A 23688-nucleotide genomic window follows, 5' to 3' on the forward strand; every position below is an offset into this window, starting at 1 on the left:
AGTCTTTATTTTTGCAAAAGCACAACCTGGACAATAGACACATCACAAAAGCCATTGTTTTGCAAACTGAACTATTAAAAAGATATCAAAGTATCTTTTTACTCCTTTAAACCTGATCACTTAAACACAAAGACAGGGAAAATAAGAGATTAAATATACGGAAAGTCTTGTGATTTTAGACACAACGTGTATCCAACTGGGAGACTTCAAATTGGAACAGATAACAGGATACAGAAATGCAACCTGTTAAAAATTAGTTGAAAGGGGATTTCTGCATTCATCTGATATCTCCAATTAACAAACAAGGCAAAAGTAATCGCAAAGACACTCCTCCTCTATTCAGCCTTTATTGTCAGTACTGGACAGCGGAAATCACATATAAATCACACATATACACAGTATAACTTGTGAATGACTGGTGGTATTCCACCCAATTGAGCAAACTGTTAAATACAGATATTTTTTTCCAAGTACAAACACAGGCTTTTGCCCTTGAACAAACAAGATGACCTGTAATAAATGTACAAATTCCTGATATTATAAATGAATTACAAAAAAGGCAGCTGAATTGGCTAAAAGGGTATAAAAATTTAGTAGGTTCTATAAATACGACAAAAATACACCAAGCAATACTCTAAAAAGAAGTTTCAGTTATCACAGAATTTTATTAAAAGAGTTTTGCACTAAGCACTTTGAGACACCTCTGGCACATAAAATGGAGAGGGGAAGAAATTATGAAAAATGCAGAATAACAGGGAGAAACTGTGAACACAATTGCAAAGTGTTAGAAGTACAAGCGCATGAATGAGAGCAACAAGACAGAGGTGGCAGACAGGGAGGGGAAGTCTCTGACAGTTGGAAGGCCTTAAGCGTCAGACAGGGACTTGTCAAAAACAGCTGTTGTGGCTGCTGATTGATAGTGTTTTTATTCTGCCACCACGAACACACACACAGAAGTAATTTAGACCAGTGCTGAACACCACATACCAGAGAGTCTTAATACTCAAGCCTAAAGTTGACTTTTTTCAAAAGATAATGAACTTTTATAAAAAAGAAATGGATCACATATTAAAATAACCCATTATGCATTTACAGACTTAAGTCAAAATAAGACTTGACATTTTTTGGTCTTACACTTCAGTTGAATGCTCCATATGAGTGGACAGAAGAGAATTTACAGCACTAGAAAAAGACCATCAACCCTTTCCATCTGAAAGTTCCATCTTCAAAAAACCAACAGACATACCTAACAATGTTGTTTAAAACATCAATTCTGGCAACTTCCTATCTACAATATACTGTACATTGTCATAGGCTGAAAATGAGGATCCCTTAATTTCATTCTTTTAAAAAAACAGTTATTCATTTTCTACATTTCATGCTTTGCTTTCAGTGCTGCAGCATGCAATTTAAGATATTTCTCAAGTGGTGGTATAGAAATTGGTTACTATAGTCCTTTTTTAAGTATTTTATGTGTAAGAGCCTTCCTTCTCGATAACATGTAACACCAAATAAGTATGATTTGCATGCTCCTTACAGTAGATCAGGGATAAGGTAATTGAAAAGACTGAAGTGTAGCAGATTAGTCTTTTTTGTAAAGTCATATTGAAATTTAATTATTTTTATGCACATCACATAAGGCTTTAGACTAGAAGATGCATTACTAAAACATTCTGTGTTATCAAGATATTTTATAAATGCACTTGATAACCATGCTTGTCAGTCAATCTACAAATCAAGCATACTGTATGTGTTAAGATATAAAATAATTAGTAGCAATGTGCAAGTTACCTATGAGCTATTTATGAATTCAAATAGACAAAGTTTAATTCCAAAAAATGTCCTACATTTGAATTTTACTACACTGGTTCAGTCAAATGGCACAAACAGTAGTAACCAATTAGTATATTTATATACACCGGGATTCAGCCTGTGCTGAATTCTTTCATAGGAGCTCAACTTAATAAATTCTTTCAAGAGGATATGATTGCAGGTGGCAATCTGCACTTGTAATCTGTTTCTCAGCTAGAGACACCATTGAAACATACCCCTCATCTGACACAATACAGTACAGAGAAACACCAAGATTCCTAAGACAGTCTCTGGTTTTGTTGTGTTTTATTTTTCTCTTCAGGGATTCATTTATGTCATATTCTTCCAGGCTCCAAGTCCTTTTCTTCCAGTAGATTGATCAAGTGGCTGAAACTTTCTTTCACTGCATCCATATTATCTACTGAACTAGGGTCCAGAATCCATCGTTTTCCTCTTGCCAGGGGTTCCAATTCAAAATACTTCTTAATCTAGAGGAAGAGAGAGAAAAAAAAGCCATATTTAAAAATGCTCCTTTTTTTGTTCTTACAGGCCACCTTCCAAACTTGTGTCAGCACTAATAAGGCTGACGAAGCCAATGTATTGTTTTATTTGGTGACAAGCTTGGCAGATTGTTTCTACTTTCAATCCACGGTGATGAATCTTGTGCTTGTGAAATGAAATGGGACTGACATTCCCACAGACCAAAGGCTTCAGACTATCTAGCAGAAATGAAAGAGCACTTGTTGCTCCAATTAGTTTTCCATACATGGTAAATTAATGTTACATGTTGCTGAGGTATACAGTGCACATTTTTATCAAATTCAGTGGGGACATACAAAAAATAAAACACTAAAACCTCACACCTAATCTTGAAAAGAATTTTAAAAAAAGGCAAAGGTTTTTAAAAATACATACTGTAGCATGTAATGTACATTCTTGGCAGTTGACTTTGTTATTAGCAGTTGATTATAAGAATTGTATTGGCTTTTATTTTAGTGCCTGATTTATTTTAATGTGTTGGCAGTTCATTACAATGAGGGGAAAAACAAAACCATCTGTTGCATACTATTAATCTAATGAGAAAACAGTACTTCTACAATATGTTTGCTTAATCTCACCATTTTAAATTGGAGAAGTGTGAGTTATTTTTAAGCTATATGCTGTATTACTTCATTTCTGTCAGCACTCAAAATTCTACTTGCATTATTGAGGAAAATAAACTATATGCTAGAAGTAGCTATAAAACACCAGTATGAGACATGGATATTCAAATTTTATCATAGAAACAACCAATTTAATTATATGAATGGATTTAAGGCTGTATGACAAAGTGAAAATGATTCATGCTAACACGTAGCAGCAGTAGGCTTAGATCCTGGGTGGGGCACTACTGTTCTACACCTCTACACTTAATGCAAGATACGTCAAGTAGACTGTTGCAGGAAAAAGCAAAATTAGAAAATGGGTATACTTTCAGTAATGGGTATACTTTCATTGTCATTTTTTTCTGTCATGATTCCTCAAGTCAAATATAGCACATTAAACATCTTAAAATTAAGTGCTTATATTTCTTTTGCACCTTCACTTCACGGTCGTGACTCATGCATGGAAGAACAAAGACCTGAAATAATACAGCTCTTGAAGTAAAATACTTTTCTCACTTATAAAGTCTCCTTCTTTCTAACCTTAAAATTTATTCATTCAAATTCAACCTTTTTTTAAAAAAAGGAGAGGGAGAGGAGCCAGAAATTAACTATAGTCCAACACTGAAATAATGCCTCAAGTATTCCAAATGACATTTATATCACATAAACCACATACCAAACTATTTATTAAGCCTTTCACCTTTGCTGATAATAATAATAAAATTATTTATTGTATTCAACCAAACATGTTGGAAGAGACCCACTTTGCCCATCCCTGAAGTACAGCTCCCATCAATGTGACGCATAACAGCCCACCATCACAGCAGTTCAGGAAAAGAGGTGAGAAGTCCTTCACTAATTGAATCAAGGGGGAACTTTAGGAAGGCTAGATAGTACAAGTCTAGAATGGAAGTTATCAGGACTACCACAGTTAATATTTGTACTCTTACAAACAGTGCCATGGGATCCTTCATGTCTTTTGTGATATTTTGAGAAATTATTTAGAAAATGTTGTTTTTAGTAATGGAAAGTGTAGTGTTAGAAGTGAACTGACACTTGTAGTCGGAGAGGCCTACGACTGAGTTTATAGGGTTAATGTCCTTAATATCCTAATTCTCAGGGCCACAGTTTAAATGCTAATGCACTTCTGGCACAGGGAATTGTGAGCAAATTAGACAAATGCTGCCTTTTTTTAAGATGAAAAAAGACCACTCTTGGAATTCATTACTTGTGCTATTGAATGTTATAAGTAAAACACTGATATCTGATCATTTTCCACATACAGATACAGCCAAGTAAGCGACAGGATTCAGCCAAATAATGACGTGACATTTAAACATGGCTTTGTTAAGTAAGGCCCAATCTGGGGCGACTTCATTCCCCTTTCATTCATAAATCCAAACTTGGCAGCTCAAAGTAATAAGAACAGGACCCAAGTTAGCTTGAATTGTGCCTTAATTAACCAAACCACATTATAGTACATCTTTATAGTACTGATCTGTTTTACTAACTCTGCCCTTTTGGCTTATGTTGCATCTTCATTTGGCTGATCCTTGTTTCTGACTTGGCTTTTTGTGTACACTGGAAATGTTTTTGTCATTCTCTATATCACATGAAACTTGTTTGCCATGTAATACATGAAATCAGATTATTTGGGTTTATAAAATGCATCAGTTACTTTTAAACTGCAGTGGAATAACATAAAATATAAGCACAGTATATTTTAGGGTTTTGCAAGCCTTACCACACGCCAGAGTACTTTTAAGGTCCCAAAGATATTAAATGTCAAAATTTTCAGAATAAATGGATTTTTTAAAACAGAAAACATTATTTTGTAAACTGAAATGAAAATGTTCTTGCCCCTCTAATTATAGTAGTTGTTGCCAATTTGTGCATTCCTTTGTTTTAGCAAGAGTGTACTGGGAAAATGTTAATTTCCCCAGTTGTATAACCAGAGCCACAAAACACATAGAAAAAGAAAAAGGTCTGCACTGGGGAACTTCCAATGTTTTAAACTGGCTTCAATATGCGATTAGGAAATAAGCAGAAATTCATTCAACTTGTGTTGTCCAAAACGTTATTTATATATTTCTGCAATGACAGTTCCAAAAAAATGTAACTTTGCAGCTAATGAGAAAACAAACCAAGAATCAAGCGTTTTGTTTTGTAATCCAGATTATAACCTTAATAGTCTATGGTGACTGATTAAATTCTCACAAGGATGAGCGAACAGGAAAATTCATAGAGTTTTAAGGTGTAGAAACAACCACACTAACATTATGTGAGTCCTAAATAACAGGTCACACAAATACACTGTCTGGTTGTGAGCCCAGATACAATTTTTTAAAAAATATGTAAATAAAATTCATGTTAAAAAGACTTCTTGATCTTTGGAGAATCAAATAAGTGGTGATAATGACATTTAGGAAAAGCCTTGCTGATTGTGACTTAATTGAAATACCAACAGTACAAAGGACAAAAGAGCTTCTAAATGACCTTGACCTTAAACCTTAGGACAGCACTAGCACTGTCCACATTTTTGGAAGCAAGAAACTCCATGACTAAGCCTACCACCATATTTCATCAAAGCTTCTCAAAGACTTTGTGATTTATGGGGAGTTTCACCCTTGACTCTAGACACTGACAAAGAACTCTCACCTTTGACCTTCAATAGACAGGACAAAAATTGCAATCAGCATAACTGGGACATGAACACCACTTCTAGTGAGTCCTAGTCTGGCAGGTCTCACCAATACATTGCCATGTGCTTGGTTTTGAGTCCCTTACTTCCAGCCTTAAAATTTACATTCCTCTAGAGTTCATTCAGTTAAATTTTGTAAGGATATCTGAGTTTCTTCCAAAATCATGAAACACCACATCTGCATTATTTAATCAAGCAAACACCTTATAAGGCTAACCATCACTTAGAAGGCACCATGAACTAAAATCAAACATGATGATACACAGAACTTCAGGTTCCAACAACCAAAGGGTAATACAGCAAAAATGTGATCTATGTTAATTTGTATCCATATTATTCTGAGACATCTAGAGTTTTTTTCTGCTTAAGAAAGACAATGCATTTATACAGTATGTCACTTGCAAATTGTTGTGATGAAACACAGAAAAACATGGTGTTGTTGTGTAAAATGATTAAACTAGGCAGAGCCTTTCAAGTGTAAAAGTTTATGGATGAAATGCAAAATAGAATTACTTTAAAATACATCATGTTTAGCAACAATAATCTAGCAAAAGAGGACCCACAATTTAACCAGATTTGACAACTAATTTTGAGTTAATTAAAATCACCTTCTCAGATTATCTGCTCTTTTTGATTGACTGAATTCCTGTTGTGCGTGAAAAACCTTTTTTTAAGTAAAGCAGCTTCCACTGTATAGATTCCACTGTGTTGATTCTGTATGGTACTAGAGTTTCCAAAATATTGGAATTATTAAAAAATAGTAGCATTATACTACTGTAGCTGTAGCATTTCCATTATTTCTTATCACAGCTATTAAACTTATATATATTCTAGACGGGTACACATCAGAGAAAATGTGGTTATCCAACCTTTACTGAGCCATATATATTCATAAAAAATAAAGTTGTTATTTGATTAGGAAGCAGAAACAGTAAAAACTTCACATTTTAACAGATAATGTGTACTAATATCCACGGAAACCATCCACTTTTGACCTTAAATAGAGTATTTATAACAGAACATAACATATGGCACTGAATGTGAAATAAAGGGATTTTAACAAAGCCAGTGCTCTCCAAAGAAGCAGAGCTGTCTACCTTTAAATTGTGATGAATGATTTATAGTTATGTGATTCTGAATGACCACAGCATTGAATCAGAGGATACGACTTCTTTTTTCTGGAGGAGTCTTCAGTTCTAAACTGTGTCTTGATTATAGTGTTACAGGGGTTTAATGACAGATTAAATCACATCAGTGGTGTTAGCCTGAGGGTCTGTGGAAAGCTGAGCAGACCCAAACAGTGTTAACAAATCTGTCTGGGTAATATGAGCCTACCAGACCTTCCATTCACTGTCTGTCACAGGCCCTCTTCTGGAGGTCTGAGGGCCTGCACTGGCAATCTGTCAGAACATGGGAACAGCTCTGCTGAATAGTGAACTACACCATTTCAGGAATCATACCTTTACCATTAGACTACTTTATCACACCATTAAATCCACCAGAAACATCAACAGGTACACTCATTTCAATTAACTTAAAGACAATGTGAAAATGCAGTCAATTTCAGTGGTGGTCATTTATTCATTCACATAATAAAAGAGGAAAATGTTTTCTGTTCTGAAAAGCAAAAGATGTCGATTCACAGACTCCTGTATTTTAAAGCATAAATTACTGCCACTTAATAATTTATACTGATCTTCCATTCTCATTACATCACCGTATCTGATCTTTTTATCCTATCAATAAGTTGTGAAGATGTACATATGGTCAGTGACTACCTTGATAAAACTGTGTGGTCTAGGCTCTGCTTTATATAAAGAATCATACACTCAATCATATCATGCTGTAAACTGAAGTGATTAGAATGAATTATTTAAAATAATTTAAAAAGAAAACTCCTCTTATACTCTCAAGCACCAGGTGGTAACCTCTTTTTTTCTCATATAAAATGACAAAACAGCAATTCCCTCCAGATACCCAACTAGTTTCTCTGGGATATCCTCTTAAGCACAATTACATTTATTTAAGAGCCTTGTGTGACAGTGGTAAGTCCCCTCAGGAAGCAGCCAGATGGCTTTTCAAGTGACCACTGGGTCATCCAGTCTAGCCTTTTCCAGGTCATTGGGAGCCAACATGTAGACTTGCTGAGAAAGCTGATTATGTCTGTGAAAGGTGCATTTCAAAAAGTCACTCTATAACTCATCATGTGGTGACCCTCAACCTACTGGCATCTGTCTGCTAAACCATTTCACTTAACTTCTGTCTGAAAAAGATATAAATGTTATAGTGTCTTTGCTTAGACACAAGTGAGTTTTTCTGAATAGTTGGTATACTTTGTCAGCCTACACCTTAAATACTTTAGGTGTTATGTTTTAAGGAATCAGTAAAAGATCCTAGGACCTACCTTGTGTTATTCTTAGATGAAGGAACAAACCATTAAGAAACTCGAAAACTATGAAATGCAGAAAATAAGTTACATCTAATGATGTAACGGCCATGATGGACTGTTATATACACTGTGACCCATAATCCTATGGGAAAATATTGTCTTCTGTTTGGTTGTGGACAGCAATGCCATGTGTCCAGGCATGAAGTGGCCAATAATAGTGTTCTTTGCAGTCTGCTTTCATGTGTTTTCAAACACTGACCAATATTTAAAGTTCCACTGAGGTATACTGAGGTACCTCATATTGTTTTACAAAGAATAATAAGCATATTTTCATGAAATATTGTTAATTGCACCAAACTAACTAATAATAATGTGTTGTTTTTCGGTATATGTAGTACCTGAACTGCTAAACACTGACAGGATAAAAACACCACAGGAAAACAGAAATGGAAAAATACTTTTTACCCAAATACATCTGAACCTTCCAATTTTTACTGGAACCATATCTCTGTCCCTCAATATTTACTTAGTGCATGCTGGCCTTGGTGTGCAGTAAAACCATCTCTGTTATATCCTGATCTGGGCTCTAGCTTAAAATAAAAATGTTATTTGAGCCAAATTAAGTAAAACAGTGTGGGGATAGATATGGTTGTTGTATCGACAGCAGCCCAGGAGAGAGTTGGTCCTCCCACTTCCAAAAAAGAAAAACAAAACAAAACACTCCTTCAGACAAACATCTAGAAGATGCCAGAAAATGCTGATTCAGACTTCCCTGTCTGGGAGTACAACTCAATTATACTACTTCACTTCCAAGTGGCACTGAGATACTTTATTTTTAAAGTCAAGCAGTTTATTAATTTCTCTGTATATCACAAAATATTAATTAGTTCAAAGATCACTCTTGATTAAAAGCTACCCAGATATTAAGTATGAAAATATGGTGCTTTAGAAATGGCAATTTAAAACTTGGTTCTGTAATTTCAAAGTCATAGGCTGTATGCTGGGATATCAACAGCAGGTGCTGAGAAGTGCTTCTTTTGTTGTCTGTCTGTGGCTGTCACTAATCTACAGACATCCTACTTTCAGTAGTAGGAGGAGAGCGTTTGGAGTATGTCCATCTGCTCTTTGGTTTGCAAGATTACTATTACTACTGACCATGTCTGAGTCATGCAAGGTCATTAGGACCATTAGGTCATTAGGAATTAGTGTTTCACACTCCATTGATACAATGCATTTGTTTTTAAACCTGAGAAACAATAATACAAACAACCAATAAAGTGTAAAATATGGAAATACGCTGCAAAAAATAAAAATAAATATGACAGCCTTTTAGTGGTTCATCAATTAAAGGCCTCAGGGCCTCAGTAGAGGATTTAGAGATTGCAGGTTTAAGCCCAGGCTATGCCACCCAACTGAACAAAGGGTACCCAAGGGATGCCAAGATGAGTGGACAGACCAACATCATGTGGAAGAGAGTGAGTTTAGTGATTGCTATTTTGCAGGTGTCTACTGGCCTGAATAGTAGACCAGTGAGAATCGTTTCTTTCCTCAGATGAATATATCTGCTCTATGGCTCTATGGAAATTTGCTGCCAACTTAACAATATTATTCTGAAACAGTATGTTTTGATGTCTCAGCAGATGTACTGATCAGTCAAGGAGAGTCAGTGCATGGTGATTCCATAAAATTATAAAAGACATATTTGAAATATACAAAAAACAATTAAGTTAAAACATGATGAATAATAGTAACAAAAACACTAATCTGAAATCTAATGTTGTATTCTTTAGACATATAAAACATGCATTTGGACTTTCCTTTACTAAATTAATTAGCTTTTAAATGGCCATTGTTTTGCAAATATTTTTCTAGTTTAATTTAAATATTGTTTCCATAATTCTATCAATAATAGAAATAAGACTGAGTTGTCTGTGGTTTCCTTGTTTTATTTTGTCCCCCTTTAAATGAATTACATTTGCTATTCTTTAATCTGCAGGTACTGTACAACTCCCTTCCTTAGCCACAGCTGAACCATGCTAGTTAAATGTCATGATTTAATTATTAATAAAAACCTTAATTTCCTTAAGAACACTGGGAAATATACATAGTGATTTATTAGTTTTATGCTATTGTAGTCATTGCAATACCTCACTTTAAAATTAGTAATTCTAAATTCACTCAATAAGGTGGAGCTCGTTCTTTAACCTGGGCCTTATAATCAATATTTTCTTTTGGAAAAAAACCTGTGTCAAATATTATTTTACTACTGTTTCATTTTATCTCCCAGTATTAATCCCATATTGTCCTAAAAACAGATTACTTCTACTTTTACAGTTCATTCACTGCTTTGTACTGTACTGGATAAGATTGCCTTATTTTAAGCCTCTGCTTCAGTATTCATTTGCATCTCACTCTTTACGATCCTCATCTTTTTTGTTGCATATGTATCTTATTGTAATCTCTAATTTTGAATTTGATTCTTAAAAATGCAACCTCTTTTAATTAATTTTTTCATTCGGTCTGTTTAGGCTTGGACTTTCATTTTAGGGGCGAATTTACTTGAACCTTTAAGAAGCCAATATGTTTTTAATATATAACATCATTCTTCTATAAAATCTGTATCATTTTGTTCACAGTATACTTTTTTGAAATTGTAAACCCTAATATAAGAATGTAGAAGTATACAGTACATCAGAGGGTACCATATTATGGTCACAATGCCATGGTGGTTCTGTCACATCTACAGTAATTCATTCAATTTATGTAATTCATTCAATTTAAAAAGACTAGTCAATAAGAGCATCTCCCCAAGTAAGTGCCTTTACAAACTGGGATGCATCAATCATTAACTGTTTCAGCCATATGCATTTCAGCTTCTGTATTCCACATGATATCTCACTCATGATATGGCCCTGGTGTGAGAGTGTCTGTGTGTGTCTGCAAAGGACTGACACACTGTCCAGGGTGTACCCTGCCATGATGTTGTTTGCAGTGATTTGCAGCTGTCCCACAACCTTAAATTGGATAAAGCAGTTAGAGAATGGATGGATATTGAGGGATCTAAATTGAGGGATATTAATATATGTCAAATACATGTAAACTTTTTTTACATATTTCCCTGATTTTCCTGAAGCTGCATACACCTGTTGTTTAGTCTTAGTAATATAATATTCCAGTTTAACCCATATATACTGTATTATAAAGTTTTTACACTTGTGTTTATGTTTTTTAGCTTGTAAGATTCCCCCCCCCCCCCACACACAATCGCCAGTGTTTTTTTGGTATACACCCAACCAGTTAGTAAATGTCAAACTCTTCACCTATGATTTCATGGCTATGAACCTGCAACTGCACATGGGGGAGAATGAGGAAGTGTGGGCTGATTCCTCTGACCTGTCATCTTTAAACATGTCACAGGTTACACATCCCTGCAGAGGATGTTTAGCAAGGAGAGGCACATTACCAACTGTTAGCGTCTCAAGCCACAAGCTGCTGAAAGCAAAGAGTGCCTAGGCTGACTAATCAGCCTGCTTAGTCAGTACTGCTTAGCCAATTGTATGCCACCTCAGAAATGTAAAGCAATACTTTCCTATGCAATTTGTTCCAACATGCACCATGAAATGAAACCTTCCTTGATCGTGGCTCAAATAAGAAAGATGTGGCTCAATTCCAATGATCTTGGCCTTGTGTTGCTCGACAAACTAACACAGTTTGCAGAGAAACTCTTTCTGGCAAACAACACACTGCAATAGCCCCATGGTGCTGTACTTAAAAATATATTTAATATACTTGAGGTGTATAAGTACTGTAGATCCAAAAATAATAATTTTAAGCATAGGGCATGTGATGAACACAGAAGGCAGAATAAGAACCTGTCACCAAACTAAGGACATTAAGATTAGGGGATTATTGAATGAGGTATACATATACACCTTTGCCATTATGCATTCAATCTATAATTATAAGTTTGCTATTCCTTACTGGAGAGTACAAAACGTAAAGACAAATGGCAAATCTAAATTTTAAATCTAAAGATAGGAATGTGTTGCAAACATACATTATATTTGTACAATGCGTATTAAACCAAAAGAATCAATGCTGGAAAACAAATATCATTAAACTAGTTGCCAGGGTGTGGGTATTATTCACTAAACCCATTAGAGATATGATAATATTTTTCTCAGATCACAATATCTGCAAAAGTTAATAAGTTTCAGCCCAGTCCACAGTCTTATTTGGTCTTAGTTTTGCTATAGCTGACTTGTCTGCTTTTTAAGCACTGCTTAATTTGAAGGCCAAAGATAAGAAAAAATGGACTGATGTATTTGAACTATTTTTGTCTCTTCTAGGCATAAAGAATAAGAGAACAAACAGGTGATACTGAGCCATACTGTTATTGTTCACAAGACACACATAGACCCAAATACTGTATATAAATACTTTGAATACTCATGAAAATACATGAGCAATAAGGAATTATTAAGCAATAATTCAAGGAAAGGAAGCAAGACCATGGCATACATTACATTTTATTTATTTTTTTAGTTTTATGTAACTTGGGATACAGAATGAATACTTTATTTCCCATACACTACCTAAAGTGGCCTCCTGATTTATTCATACCCCTGATGAAAAAGGAACAAAAAGGGCATTTAGCAGCAAAGTTACAGATTGCAAAATGTGTCTTGCTGAAAACTATTACAATTATAGCATAGCATAGAGCAAAATCTTACCTGTCACAAAGAATCAAATTACAGGAAAAGTAAGTGTTATTTATTCACACCCCTAATGAGACTTTTACACACATACCTCTAAGCTCTCCAAAGACAGTGGTAAATTGTCACTGATTATCACAAGTTAGGGGATGGTTATAAATGAATCCACAAAAAGATTAATTTACCACTTCCTATTGTTTTGTAATTAAGATTTTGTAAGGCTAGTATATAGGTATATTGGCAATTCTGCCATGAAAATGACACAAGTGCATCTTGCTACCTTGGACAAAGAGACAAGTGATTTAGGAAGCAACTGTAAATTGTCATTTCAAAGGCAACAGCTGGAAATCTCCATTAATATCTGGCACATCAAGAATACAAAACTTTGAAAACAACCATTTTGAGTCTCTTGCATGAATGTGCCAAATTAAATCTCATTAAATCAAAACATTAGGTTTGATGTAAAGGTGAAGTTCATGTTGAATATCACTCATCTTCACAATAAAATAAGGTGGGAAGTTTCATGGTTATTTCATGGTTGTAGGGGATAGGGGAATCATGAACTACAGCACATACTGTAAAAGCACATTTTGGCCAGAGACTTGGTTCCCTCAGCCATGAAGCTCAAGAATAACTGAAAATTGACATTTCAGCATAATAATACACTGCACACAAAATAAATGTTCTTGGCCATCTCAACCAGACATCTATCCAATTGAACATGTGTGGCTTAAATGCAAGAAGGCAGCTCACAAGTGGAAACTAAAGGATCTGATGGACCTGGAATTATTCTGATGGAAGGAATACTCAAAAATCACCCATCAGAAGTGGTTGAACCTCATACCACAGGAGTCACAAAATTCAGGGGTTACCCTTGTGATTTCTCTGATTTCTCTGAAGTATTTATGACAATTATGCCTTTCATCTGTGATTAAACAATAACATTTTTAGATTTTTGTTTACAAGACACATTAAATAATTTGTACATCTTTCTGTTACATTAAGTTTTTGTACCTACTGTATGTCTTTAGTGGTATTGTTAAATCTGGAGAGTAGCATACTGTATGTACAGCATGCACAAAACAACAGACTGATAGTTCCCACAACATCCTATTACAAAAAGACTGTTTTGATAGCAGTTAATCTTGTAAAAAGTATTAATGGTTATTTCACTAAAAAAACACAAAAAAAGCAAAATAAATCACTGAATGCTCCAGTGATCTTAAAATATTAACGTTTTTCTTAAAATATTGCTTTCACCATGACTCTTCGCAGGGATAAGCAGCTTTGGGATAATAGATTACATTTTTTTTAAATCATGTTTCCACAGAGCATTCTGCTTTCACACTTTACTTTCTACTTATGACTGGTGACTGTACTGTACATAGATGGCATATACAGTACTGTATATGTACCAAAAATGCTGAAAAAGCTCTGCAGTTTACCAAAGACAATGAATATTGATATGTAGCTATTCATACAATAAGTCTTCCCTCTTTCTTGACCTAAAAACTTGCTCTGATCTTAATTTTCTTCTTTGTTTCTCACGTTGTTTATGATCTCTGAGTAAGATTGGGTGCAGTCAATATGACAATGTCCTAGTTAAGTCCTAAAAGCTCTGATGTGGTCCCTTCATGGTGCTTACAGTGAAGATATCCTGGCATGTGAGCAGCACTGGGAGCAGTTAATGAGTGAAATTACCTCACTCAAATATCAGAGACAACCAATTACTCTGTCTGAAACGCTGGCTTGTAAAGCTATCGGTCACTTGTAAAATGGTCTGCTACACACCCGAAAGATATTGTTTAAATAACCTGAAATGCATTTACCATGAAATTGATCCTGTTTCATTTGTTGATTCTAAACCTCCTCAAGTTATCCTCATATGCATAAACCGTGAAAAAAACACATCTCATCTGTCTCTTTTAAGATTTTGTAGCAAAAATAACCCTTGAACAGGCAACTTCTGAAAGAACCAATTTTGTAGACATAAGAATTTGTAAGGCCAAAAAACACCATTTTAATAACACGTTCCGGACCTCCACTGTATTATTGTTAAAATGTTAACTGAATTAAAAAAAACAATACCCAAATCTATTATTTCAGATGTCATAAGTTTCTAAAATGGTGTTAACCAAAAAGGGATATTTAGAATGTTAAGCCTTGTCATTACATACCGAGTTTTTAGTGTGTTTTGACTTTGCTGTGTTTGAGGTAACACCACTGTGATAAACAGGTAGCATTCCAATTCCATGAGACAATCTCCAAGTATATTCTCAGTGTGGCACAGAATGCCATTTTCTAGGGTTCACACACCTGTCTATTGTATGCTTAAGCGGCCTGTGAAATGTCTTACTATAAAGATTATAAAATACACATACAGAAAGAACAGCAGAGCACCTGAGTTTCACTTGAATACTGAGCTGCCAAAGCAGGTGGCATGAAGCAAAGAAAGAATGTATCTAAAAGGTTCCTGAGGGCTAACTACAGTGCTGCTAGGAAACCAAACAATCCAGCCAAGAACAATACACCAAAGGCTGGCACCCAGCCAGACTCTGGCTAAACACCAAATTTAGTCTTAAACCACGACTACACTGGCTTTAGATTTACTGGTCTCTACTTCAACATTTAAAATCACTTCTCTAATGTAAAATTCACAAGTAATTCAGACTGTTTTTCTCAAAGACAGAAGACTGATGCCAAATTCTAGTAATTCTCAAGGACTTCATAAATCCACTGAACAAAAAAAGGTACTAGGAAGGTTTAAAAGACATCCTTTAAGACAGTGCAATGTTGTTACTGTAGTTAATGCCAGGCTATTTTAATGTTCCACATAGTCCAGGTCTTTTGTGCAAATAAAAGATATCCAGTGACATTCCCACTATAATCACAAGTCAATCCCCGTCCATAGGAACAATTGGCCATTTTAGGTACAAATGATTATCTGGTTGTTTTTTAATGCAAAAAGCAATTTATCAGAAGAAAATAAGATGCATTACGGAATTGAGAGAAATATAAGAAAATTAGCAGTTTATCAAACAACAAAAATATATAACTAAAGCAAATGCACTAATTTAAAGCAAAACAGTTATTGAACTAAACTTTACACAAACTGATTTGACACTTACTGGACATAATATGGTTTGATATACTCTCCAGATATATGCTCTCCAGTAAAATAATCTATACATAAAACATAGCTAATATTTTAAGACAATATCATTCAAAAACACAGTTGTAGCTTGTGTACATGCTTATTGAGTTAATTGGGGTTGTTTAAAGAGTGACGGTTGACAGTGTCAAGACACCAGACTATAAAAGACTAAAAGATTTTAAGAAATGTTGGATGGATAAGATAGATATGGAAATACAGTAGAGAATGGATGGCAGCATTTTAAACATACTCTGCATGAAGCACAAAAGTAAAATCTAGCATGAAATGTAAAAGCAATGTCTACATTTTGCAAGACAAAAGGTCCAAATCAGAGATCAACATAGAAAGAATGCACTTCATAAAATGATTAAACCTAAAATGTGGAATGCATCCAGTGTTCAGAAGTATTCAAAAGTATTCAAAAGTTCAAAAAGAAATGTCTTTAGGTATATAAGCACTTAAGATACACTTAAGATATATACATCTCCAGATCATGATGATACCGTATTTTACCAAATGTACTTAAGGAAATAAGAGATGCTATTTATAGGCCATTAACAAAACTCTTCCAAAAGTTGTTCAAGTCAGGAGTAATATTGAATGACTGACAAATTGCTAACGTAGCATCTATTTATAAAAAGGTTAGAAAAGGGTCACAGGTTAGAATAGTTAAATGTGGAGAGTATAAATCATTGGATGTTACAATTGTACATCATTAAGAACTCATTCAGAATATTAGCTGTAGGCGAATCAAACTCTAAAACACTAAAGGCTTTCAAGAGTTGCAGGACTGTACAATGTGCATGGAACAAGAGTTCACAATTTGAGAAAAGGAAAAGGAGTAAGAACCACATACAGTACAGTACGATACTTCATGAAGTACAGTAGATGGCTAAGAACAACAACACTGGCCCATTGATTGTTTTGTCAAAATGATGCATTTGTGCAAAACACTGATCTTTAGTTACCCTACTGATGTTGTGTCCAGATTTGGCACTGGATTGTTTATGCCACTAAGTTTCAGCTACTTTTCACACTAAGCTCAGGCAAAGATGTTCCCAAACTATTATTGCAGTACTGAGATAAAACCAGGAGACAGTGTTCAATGCAGGATGCTTTGTTTAAGATCTCTTGTAAAATTTAAAAATAACAACAGGTTCAATGATTGTGGCATAATGCCTGTACTGATTATGACCGAAGACACGGACAAAAAGCGACGAGGGGGTAAAATTATGTTTGCCTGATCTTATTACAGATTTACAGTAACTCAATTTATTAAGGGCCATGAGCTGCCCGACAGCTAACATCTGGACTCACTCATCTGGCAAGCCGCCATGCCCCTTCATCAGGCCTTAACTATGTTCACTTTTCCCAGGTCGACTGGTTTGCTCTGGAGGGAGCTGTTTTTGGTGGGCCCACAGAGAGGCCTGCTGTGAGGTGTAACTGCTCAGTACTGACAGGTGACCCGCTGGCAAACTGCAAAAGGCAGTGGAAGATACAGTACTTGCTGCAATCAAAGTGTCCATCTGAAAATGATTTAGAACATATACAATCTCTCTGTATAGGCTCAAGGGACATGTGTTTGAAATTCAAGGTTTCTTATGTTTTTCTACTTGTTTCCTATAATGTATTTTCCTCTAGTAATCTTGATGGCTTTTTAACATTTTATTTTTCCATGGGAACTAGACGACAGAGGTACAAATTTCTTCTGGACACTCTTAATCTGGGTTTTATCAAGAGCGATTCATACAGAAAATATAAGACAAAAATATCAGACTAGTGAAATGAACAGAGTAGTCAAATAAAAATTGCAAGATTTTTTTCAAAAACATAATCAGATTATTATATTTGCAAGACTTTATGTACCTCAATATTTGCAAGACTTTATGTACCTAAAAACATGTTTATTGTCATGGGCCATTTATTTCCTTTGGTACAGAACCTTTTCTGACTGCACTTAATCACTTCCAGGAAACCAACAAAACAGGCACAAAGGCTGCATCCAAGACTGTAAGGAGAACTCTTTCCGAATCCCAACATCGACAGGTTTCAACATTTATATCAAATGATGTTTAAAGTCTTTGGATTTGTTATCACTTTTAAATTTTGACACACATGGCTAAAATAATTGTAGACAACTCTTAATTAACACATTTTATTTTTGTGATAAAGTCTGCCCTTTAGTAACCCATATAAATTTGTGTGTTTGTTAAGAAAGCAATATTATCCTACATTAACTGTAGCTCCTTAAAAAAAAGGATATCAGCTGCATGTATCAAAGACCACAGAAATAACAACAGAAATATGAACAATAACAAGTGTGTTAATAATAACACTAAATAATAACTAAAAGCAAAAAGGAACAGTGCTCTTTGGATTTTCAAAACATCATGAGTTCGATAAGTGTAGATAAATAGAATAAAAGTAGAAACAAAATCCTAGTGTTTGATCACCATTAATCAGAGTTGGACTTTGGTTAAGGTCACATGTGAAGTGAGTTCGGAAGTCTCGACTTAGTCTCTTCCAGGCAGCCGTTCACCCTGCAAGGATCAGAAACAATGGAATAGGATTTACCACAACTGGAGGTCCTTCCTCAAAGGGAGTCCTGCACTGAATAGGCATGGAGATTGAATTACCCTCTCACCCCGATAGACGGTGGTCTATGCAGGTCAAGGTTCAGGCACATTGACAGAGACGTGTGGGAAAGCCAGGCAGCATGCCCACACAAACTGCCCACTGTCGCCCACCCTCAGAGTCTTACTTTCTGAGACATTCAAGCCTGTTTCTCAAAGCAAAACCGTCTCAGAGAAATGGAGGGAAAAGGACCAGGAATAAACAAAGGCTTCGAAATACAATGACGCATAATGCTTCAGGTTCTAGCAAGTAAACGGACTATTGTTAGAGAGTTAGAGAGCATTGTATTTTAGAACTGAGTGGTTGAGAAGCTATTATTCATTATGTTTACGATATTTATAATGTTTTAACATGGATTTTATAACAAAATATGCTCGGGAGGTAGGTAAGCAAATAAAATTAAACAAATAAAGATCTTTATTGCAGCTTTAACCACATTTAGCTGGAGAGACGCTCGACTCACTTGCCCTGAAGGGACCCAGACTACATATCCAGTTCGGTATCTGTAATTGGTGTCAGGTTAATAACAAAGGAAATACAAAATGTAATGGAGATGAAGCAAGAGCTGCCAAAACCCAGGCTTACCTGGAAATATCCTGTGATTGTGGGAATGTGAGACCAAGTGCTAAGCACTTCGGTTGCTGGGGGAGATAGAAAAGGGGGTTTATCTCAGGCTCTTTCATGATTTGGTTACACATTCAGGTCAACACTGCTCTATGAACATCTAGGCGGCCCGAGAAAAATTGAATCCCCTTTGAACAGTTTCATTGTCTCCCAATGTGATAATTGGCTGTTGACGTATTGACCAAGGGCTTTCCGGTGACCAGGGTTACCGTGGAATTGTCTTGTCTTTTCCCTTTGATGTTTTTCCACGAAAGAGTAGATGGGATGGGTATATGAACATAACAATCCTTATTAAATACACGTGGTCATTTACATGCTCATATGATATCATGATGAGTGTGTGCTGAGTACAAACCTTCAAATGATGGCTTGTGTATGATCAGGACTTTTAAGATCATAACACTCATCCTACAAATGAGAAAGAAAATCAGTAAATTATATTTGTACTGTAAAATAGGTGGATGTTCAACACAGTTGCAGATCTTCTTGGAAGCTCATTGTTAAAAATTGTATGTATGTATTTCCTAGTGATAAGTTATAGAATAGTAAACAATGCACAGTTGCAGTGGAGTATTCACACCCCCATTAACAGTAGATTAATTTACCTTATTAAATATTGTTTCCTAAAGTGTAGTCATCAATAGGTAATTGATTTTCAAAATGTAATACTGATTGATTGCAGCAGGCAGCATGAAAGATTCCAAATGAATTAACCTAATTCAGACAGGGGGTGGCAGTACCATATGTCTGCAACTCTATAGATATGTCTGTTTAACTAAATGAATAGTTTTTTTTCCAAAGGATTTCAAGATTTTTTGCTTGTGACTATACTTTGAAACTGATTTTACAGTATCATACCTGTAAACGTAAATGGTGTCCTGAATCAACCTTATATTTTGTATATTTGTGGAAGTCCAATAACATATATTTGTGCAGATTTTCATACTGTTAATGCCTTGAATAAGGAAAATAAATCATTATGATTTTAACAAATAAAGAATTTAAAGGGTTACTTACAACTCCGATAGGACAGATTTCATTAGTCAAGTTTTTCCATGCTTTTATTAATGATTTTTATGAATTCACTCTGTCCAATATTTAGCTTTAAGAGTGTCTCCAAATATAAAAAGGTTCTTGCTGGAATAACTTGTTGGCCTAGTGAACATATGTTTGTGAAATGTTATTGTCAACAGCTATAGTGCTTTACTGCCAGACATAAACTAAATCAAGCTAAGTTGAACTGAGGGTTTTAGACACCTCTTAAAATCACATCCCTTCAATCAGTGCATTTTTATTTGAAAGATCACACTTCAAGTGTAGCATTAAATTAATGAAGTAACACAGCTGGAGTTGAAAAATAGCCACACTATCGAACAATAATGGTCTACCATCAAAATATACTTGTGCCTAATATAAACACATGAAGTATACTAAACAGGAAGCAATCCATTGGCTTTGATGATTTTTCTCCCCTTGGGCTACGTTGTACAACCTTGTTTTTATGAATCAGATATTTCTTCTGTTGCGTGTGTTACAGTTTTTTTGGGTTTTTTTTAATAGTTAAATACAAAAAGGCTTATTATGCAAGGTGAATCAAACCAGGTAAACAGTAAAATAAGCAACAGTACTCCACATGGCCTCACTTACACATTCTCAGGAAATGCTTCTATTAAAATGTATGAAAAGAATATTCAACAGCCACACAGTGAGTATTCAGTTAATGCTGAGATTTATCAATTATAATCCAAGTGCTGTTTTACTGTAAGAAGCACTTTTTTTTTACAAAACTTAAAATTAAACAGATTTAATCAATACTATTTATTCCAGGTTTATACAGATGCATATATTGACATTCTAATAACTTACAGTAATTATTGAAGTGAAGGTATTTAACCTAATAATAATTAAGGCTTAATGGAATTATGTAAAATTAGACCTGCAAAAGGATAGATACTCGCTACACATTTTGTAAGGGCACCTAGTCTTCAGGAGTAACCCGGCATAAAAATATTCTTGAGCAAAGTGAAAACGTTTTTGATGACATTAAACATCACCATTAACTAGAGTAATGATTTCTAAAACATTTTTGTATTCAATCCAGTTACAAAATGCACTGTTCAAACTGCTTTATGTTTAGATGAATATCACACAGGTTTAGTCTATTCAGTTTGTGCACTGGATAAACCAATAACAATACTGGTGATAAAAAGATGGTCTTGCAAAATTCTAATCAACTTGTTTAAGACGAGAATGATAAGATTCAAACGCAAAACGTCAAATGCAAATAGAACCTGCCCATTTTAACTGATACATACAGTGCCATATGGAGATCAGGCAAGAGTAACTTGATAGACATCAGTTTTTAAGTCAACATATTCTCAATAGAATTTAAGTCAGGACTTGGAGTGGCTCACTTTCAGTTAAGCACATTCACTTTCTAAATCTTAAGCAACTTCCATGTAGCTGGCCATATGCTTTGGATGACTGCCTTCCTATTTTTACCCCAGTTTTAAGTCTTTAGCAGACTGAAATAGTTTCCCCCCCCCCCCCTAATATTTGCCTGTACTTTGCTCTGTCCATTTTTCCTTCAGGCTTCAAATTCCTAATTAAGAGAAGCATCTCCACAGGATGAGGCTGCCACACCATGCTTTAATGTAGGGATGGTGTTGTTTTGTTTTGTGTTACAAGTAAAGCTCTGCAATTACACTAAAATTACATTTTTTTTCTCATTTGAACACAAATGTTTTGCAGTAGCACTTGGATGCTTTGTTGCACACTACATGTACAATTTTAAATGGTATTGCCACTTTGACATACTGTATACTGCAGGCTAGGATATTATTGACCCATCTCATCCTTTGAGCTCCGTTGCTCTTTCAAAGTTGTCTTTGGGCTCACAGTGAGTTCCCTAAACATTTTACTGCTAGGCAGCATCTGACACAATATGAATTCAATTAACAGGTACAATTCTTGATGACTCAATAGACTGTGCTCACAGGGATATTCAAAGACTGATATGCTTGTACCTTTCTGATGTGTGCTTTTCAAGATTATTCGAGACTTGCTTTGAAAACTACATAGTCACCACAGTTACGTCATTGCTTAAAATTCACTACCCGACGAAGGACCCTCACAGAAACAGGTGTTTGTATTTTGAAATATTGAGAAGCACTATTATTGTACACATAGCCCACTCAAGTGATTGTGTGGCTAAATAATAAGTTTAATTTTGGGCATCTAAATTAATTTAGCTTTGCCAAAGCAAATCATTTGAATACTTATGCTAAAATTACTTTTCATAACCATTTTATCTTTTTTGTTTTTTGTTTCAAATGTGTAGAGTAGGTTGTGTATGTATCAAATATTTATCGGTACTTCATAGTATCACGACTGCAAATGTCAAAGTAACAAAATGTGAAAACATTGCAGAAGACTGAATACTTTTGAAAGGCACTGTATTCTTGCATCCAATTGGGCATAATGGCCTCTTCACATTTGTAATCTTCCTCACATCCATATTCCTTCAAATACATATTTTGACTTATAGTATGCATTATGACTGAAAGATGACAGCTAATAGTTAAAAGTCCTTAATTTCATAGTTTGTTTCCTAAAAAATGTGTTTTTTATTAGTGAGTTTTCTCCTACTATTGAGAAACACATATGTCAACAATAATTGACTGATTCTAACAATACCTTGGAATAAAGATCTCCTAGTGTATATTAATGCTGAAATACAAAGTAATTCTATGAAAGTGTTCCTGAAACACTCAAGGAAAACCTACATTTTTGGCTACAGTACAAAGCCACCCTCCAGACCCACACACAGTAGTTGTATGTTTCAGAGACTAGTCGGCAAATTACAACAGACTGCCAAATAGCGAGCTCATAATTACCCATCTATACAACATCAAAAGAAAACTGGCACTGAGATGCTATGGGAAGTTGATGTTGGCAACGACACTTGTAACAGCTCCGGTAAAAGTGTGTACTAATTTAAGAATGTAACACCTTATAAAATATAGAATTAGTTTATCGCTGCAGGCTTGGGAACAGGTAACTAGGTTCACATATAACAATTAATATGTACAGTACTGTATATGAAGAGAGGCTCAAACTGGCAGATTCTCTTGCTGAGGTATTTCTTTAGTTCCATTTTAAGCATACAGTAATACAAAACTGCAATATTTCATTTAAATCACTTTCAGTCTCACCAAACATTTGCCAACAGATCTTGAGATGTTTGCTGCTTAGTTATTTAAAAAAAATATACACTTTATATACAATTCTTCACAAAGTACTGAAGTTCAGATTTCTTCAGTAATGCAGGATATTATTACAGATATTGTAGAAGGCAGGTGAATTTTAAGCAAAAAATGTAACAAATTGAAAAATTATTATTGTTGAAAACATTACTTTGTTGCTGTATTAAAGAGAAAAAAGCAATGGCACATCACTCACAGAATAGCTTTAACTTTTCTACGAATCTTGTCTATAATGTTTTTGCCACAGCT

General features: G+C 34.9%; 1 protein-coding gene across 2 annotated transcripts in view; it reads right to left on the reverse strand.

Annotated features, from left to right (window-relative positions):
* Nucleotides 1-328: 328 nt before the first annotated feature.
* LOC148837763 (ADP-ribosylation factor-like protein 15) overlaps nucleotides 329-23688 on the reverse strand; it is a 220316-nt gene continuing 196956 nt past the window's right edge. For both annotated transcript variants that reach the window (XM_088911295.1, XM_088911294.1), the window contains exon 5: nucleotides 329-2300. In XM_088911295.1, coding sequence (XP_088767421.1) covers nucleotides 2148-2300 — 153 coding nt within the window. In that variant the 3' untranslated portion in view covers nucleotides 329-2147. The remainder of the gene's footprint in view (nucleotides 2301-23688) is intronic.

This window comes from Atractosteus spatula, chromosome 3, assembly GCF_055471065.1.
Source record: "Atractosteus spatula isolate fAtrSpa1 chromosome 3, fAtrSpa1.hap1, whole genome shotgun sequence".
Classification (NCBI taxonomy): Eukaryota; Metazoa; Chordata; class Actinopteri; order Semionotiformes; family Lepisosteidae; genus Atractosteus; species Atractosteus spatula.